Source organism: Etheostoma cragini, chromosome 1 (assembly GCF_013103735.1).
Source record: "Etheostoma cragini isolate CJK2018 chromosome 1, CSU_Ecrag_1.0, whole genome shotgun sequence".
NCBI lineage: Eukaryota > Metazoa > Chordata > Actinopteri > Perciformes > Percidae > Etheostoma > Etheostoma cragini.
Window position 1 is genome coordinate 18,178,893 of NC_048407.1, and position 4,428 is coordinate 18,183,320.

The window sequence follows — 4,428 nt, forward strand, 5'->3', positions numbered from 1 at the left end:
TTATTCCAAATAAAGTCGTAGTTCATTTTAAACAGCATTTCTAATTCCATCAGAATTCTGTAAAATGTAATAAAACTTGTTTTGTTGCATCATGTTGCGAAGAAGTACTTCAAATATATTTTCTCTTGCAAAGCCTTTTAAAGCTTTGCCGTTTTTTTGAAGACATAATTACATATCGGCACATGGGCCAACTTCCAACAACTTTGGTTTTGGTACAAGAGAAAAAACTCACTATGAACATTTAAGAATCTTTAATTCACACTAGTAATAAAATTGCATTACATTTCATAAAATAAATGTTCCAGTTTATATATACAGAGAAAACAGACTGTACATACCCTCCAATGAACCATTTCTAAAAGGAAAATAAAACCAACCGGAAACAAATTTCACAAAACATACAAGCAATACAGTGCTCAGCTAAGCAGGCACAACTGTACATCAAAATTTGTAACTGCTCAGTGTTGGGGAGTGGGAGGGGCAAAAAGTTGAACATTTACAATAGAGTCCTTAGGGACTGATAAAGGGGTCTTAAAAAGTATTGCAGGCAAGCAGACAGACGCTTGTCTTTTCCAAGTGCAGCAGAACATCCATCTCGTGTGTAAAGTGTGGAGCCGATTGTTGCTGCCACAAGGTTCCAACTATTGAACCTGTGTCTCAAAGCTCCCATTCAGCTGGCCCTCCTCATAGTCCATTTGACACAAAATCATGTTGTTTTTCAAGAAAAACTTGTCTCCCACGCAAAACCTGTTGGCAAAGATACACAAAGGCAGAGCTGTTAGAAAATTAGACAACTACTGTTGAAAGTATGACGTGTGTGTGGGTGTGGGTGTGTGTGTGTGTGTGTGTGTGTGTGCGTTGACTGGCTCTGCAGGTAGGCCTAATGATGATTCTGTTTGATTGCGGACATTTGGTCGACCCTCTAACCCGCTACCTGACGCACACTGACGCCTGTTTTGATGGTCTTCATAAATGTGTAGCTTCCAATAAAATTCATTTCCAAACATTTCAAAGCAAACGGACACAAGCCCTGGCACCCGATGAAAGGCAGGTCAACTCTCCCCACCCTGGCCCTCGCAAAAAGGCAGTGGCACCACGGGAGTTTTCAATCAAACTCTGCCATTGGGTTAGCTTTTTCACACACCCGTTTGGAACCAGTACTCACAAAGTCTCAGAGTGAATTGAAGAGGAAAAATAACACATAACAGCCTGCCCTTTTGATGTTCTTCTGTGTGCCGCTGTTTGTTTGTGTGACACAGTGGAGACAGCTCTATAATGTGACTGAAGGAGAGTGAAGATAAGAATATAGCCGAGCATAGCTTGGCTTTAGTAATGAGCCAGGCTGGTAAAACAGTCACGGGCAATACTGTGCCAGATGAGACCTGGCTTCATGTCTGCCAGCTGAGAAGAGAGACTGCAGTCATAATTCCCTTACAGCAGGTGTTCACTATGGTAACTGAATCTGGCCTGCAGAAGGTTAATGGGCTTTTGCTGTGTGGAGGCGCAGGGTCACAGCACCCCTGACAAGCATGCAAAGGACGGTCTGCTCCCAAAGTGGTGCCATCACTGACAGTATATTAATGGGGAAAAGCAATATTTGGGTATGTCATATTCTATGTGTATCATACTATAGGCTTTGTGCTCTCTCCAATTTCATAATAGATCCTATCACTAAGGAAACACCATTTTACATCTGTGTCCATTCTCTAGCAACACACCTCTGAAGGTTGTGGTTCCTATAACTCGTTGCATGCATAAGAGCAAGAGCTAATTTGACGTCCCTGTGGCTTAAAACATGTACAGAGCTAGCCAACAAAAAAAAGGACAAGCTCCTGGAAGTGTGTCACAACAGGAAATTAGCAGAGCATTACAAATGCAATACAGCAACCTTTATTTTTACACCACAGGAAAATCCACAACTTAGTTTTTTTTCCAGAGTTGTTCCGGGGTATGTAATAATATAATAAGACCTTAAGAGAGCCTTTTCAACAGCTTCTAATATTTAGACTATTTGCCATTTTAACAACCCATGCATGTTTGTTTTTTTAAAGGCAATGTTGTTGATCAGTTATAATCCCCGTTCTTACCTCTGGTTACAAAGCTGACAGGCAAAACAGTCCAAATGATAAACATTATCTCTGGCTCTCATCACCATTTCAAAGGCTGGGATCAGTTTACTGCAGGCTGCACAGTTCCCCGTTGTACCAAAGAGCCTGAAAGACAGAGAGCACAGATAGAGATTAACCCACCTTCCCTTTACCTTGATGCAATAAAATAGCAAACAAAAACATACTGACGGCAAGAACAATAGCAGAAAAATGCTGCAATGGGAGGAAAAAAGAGGGCAAAATTGAAACCCATCGCATATAATGCACAAATGTTTCTTGGCACCCACTTGGTATTTCTGTTAATGAGAGTTACAAACATAGATCTTAATTCTCAGCTAATGATCTAATTAAAATGATCACATGGTTTTAATCTCCTTCTTCAAAGAATTTCTCCTCTTGCACATTGCAAACACAATGAGAACAGGTCTGAAGCAAACCATTTGAATTGTTGAAAGTTTTCTTCGTTCATAGCTAAAATACCTAGTGAGCCTATCTCCATCCAAAGCCAGCTGGATTTTTATACAAGAGGTTACGTTCTATACTAGTAATGAGTTCAAAGATTTCTGTGACAAGGATCCAGGCTCAGCATGCTGGCCCAATTGTTGGCACCGTGGCCTCAACAGGAAGAGGGTACTGGCTTCGAACCCTGGTCGTCCCGGGCCTTTCTATGTGGAGTTTGCATGTTCTCCCTGTGTCTGCCCTGTGGTTTTCTCCGGGTGCTCCGGTTTCCTTCTCAAAGTAAAGGAGCCTCAAATGTTTTTCCAAATCACATTTACCTTTTTCCAAGCGCCTGCCCCTTTGTTTAATTTGGAGGTTCTGAAGCCAGATATATTTTTATATTCTGCAGGGTAGTACCGTTCACAGCTTTGCAAGAGGGGATAAGGCAACAGCAGTTTGCCATTCCAACAGATTGTTAAACACTTTTTCCCCAAACGTGTGGGAGCTCAGACAGAAGAATCACAGTGTTGATATTCTGCTTCTGCTAGTCCCATTCAGTTGCTTTCACCTTGTTAAAGAAAACGTCTATCCAGCAGCCCTGCTTCTAATTAGGGGCCACTGCCCCAGAGGAGCAGGAGAGACAGAAACAGAGGGAGAGAGGCTGTTATGTTCCATGAGAGGGATTCACATGGTGTTAAACAGAGACATTGTTACAACTCTTTTAGTAAAACACTGCATGTTCTCATACAGTACACATCTGCCACCAACCGGTAACACAAAGATGATGTTTTTTTTTTCCACACAGACGTTTTTTTTTAAACTATATTCTTCCTTTTACAAACATTTTTTTTCCCACACATTCAATATTGATCCAAAAATTGACTGAATATCAATGCTCCTTGTTTCCATTGCAGTTTATGGGTTTTCCTCTGCCTGATATCTTGGTTCTGTAAAATTATGAATTAAATGCTAATTATTTTTCCCTTTTGCTTACAATTGACAAAAACAATGTCCCCTTAAGATACAAGACACTCACACCTCCTGTCCCAGTCGAGTGCCAGGGTCTGCTCTATGTTTAACACCACACCTGAGCTTTATACTGGACTGAAGGGTCACACACTGATGTCTACTGCTCTCCCTCAGGGAGCCGACGTTATGAGAGAGCCTAGAGAGCCTCGGCCACTTACAGAGTCTGACATGCACACACCTATAACAGCTCGTATGATTATTCTAACCCTTCTCCATTACACCCCGCTGGGCTGCGGACATGGTGCTGACTTGATACATACAGGTTGTGAAGACGCCCAGTGGGGAAGCCCAGCTTGCTGCCAACACTTCACTCAAGGCAGCATGCGACACCTGTGGCTAGTTTTTACCTTTTAACTACATCTACAGTTGTGGTCAGAATAATGGCAGCGCGTTCAAAATGTGACTAATGCTCAAAATCCTTAGAATAGCTTTTAATTCCATAATATCAATGGATTGGGAACACTGCACATTCAATTCCAAATCAAAACATGACCAATATTAATCAAGTTTGTGTTATACCTTTACAGAAGGTGGAGAAAAAGGAATATTAGGCTTTTCATTATTCTTTAGAAACTCAAACATTTACTGTATAAACTGAAAAAAAGTCTCAAGGGTTGGCTTTACTTTGAATCACTGCACTAATATTTAGTTGCATAACCATTATTTCTGAGAACTGCTTCATATCTGTGTTGCATGGAGTTGACCAACTTTTGGCATCTGAGATCAGGTATTCCAGCCCAGAACCATTGAACTGCATTCCACAAATCATCTGCATTACTATGGAGCTAGAACAGTGACAGTAACCTGTGGTATTGAAAATAAAATTTGGCATTGAAACAACAAATATTGGCAT

General features: G+C 41.1%; 1 protein-coding gene across 1 annotated transcript in view; it reads right to left on the reverse strand.

Annotated features, from left to right (window-relative positions):
* Window positions 1–234: 234 nt before the first annotated feature.
* Window positions 235–4,428, reverse strand: part of lmo1 (LIM domain only 1) — a 26,763-nt gene continuing 22,569 nt past the window's right edge. Inside the window, exons 3-4 of the mRNA XM_034884184.1 lie at window positions 2,088–2,213; window positions 235–747 (exon numbers count right to left, since the gene is read on the reverse strand). Of these exons, the coding sequence (XP_034740075.1) occupies window positions 642–747; window positions 2,088–2,213 (232 nt within the window). The 3' untranslated portion in view covers window positions 235–641. The remainder of the gene's footprint in view (window positions 748–2,087; window positions 2,214–4,428) is intronic.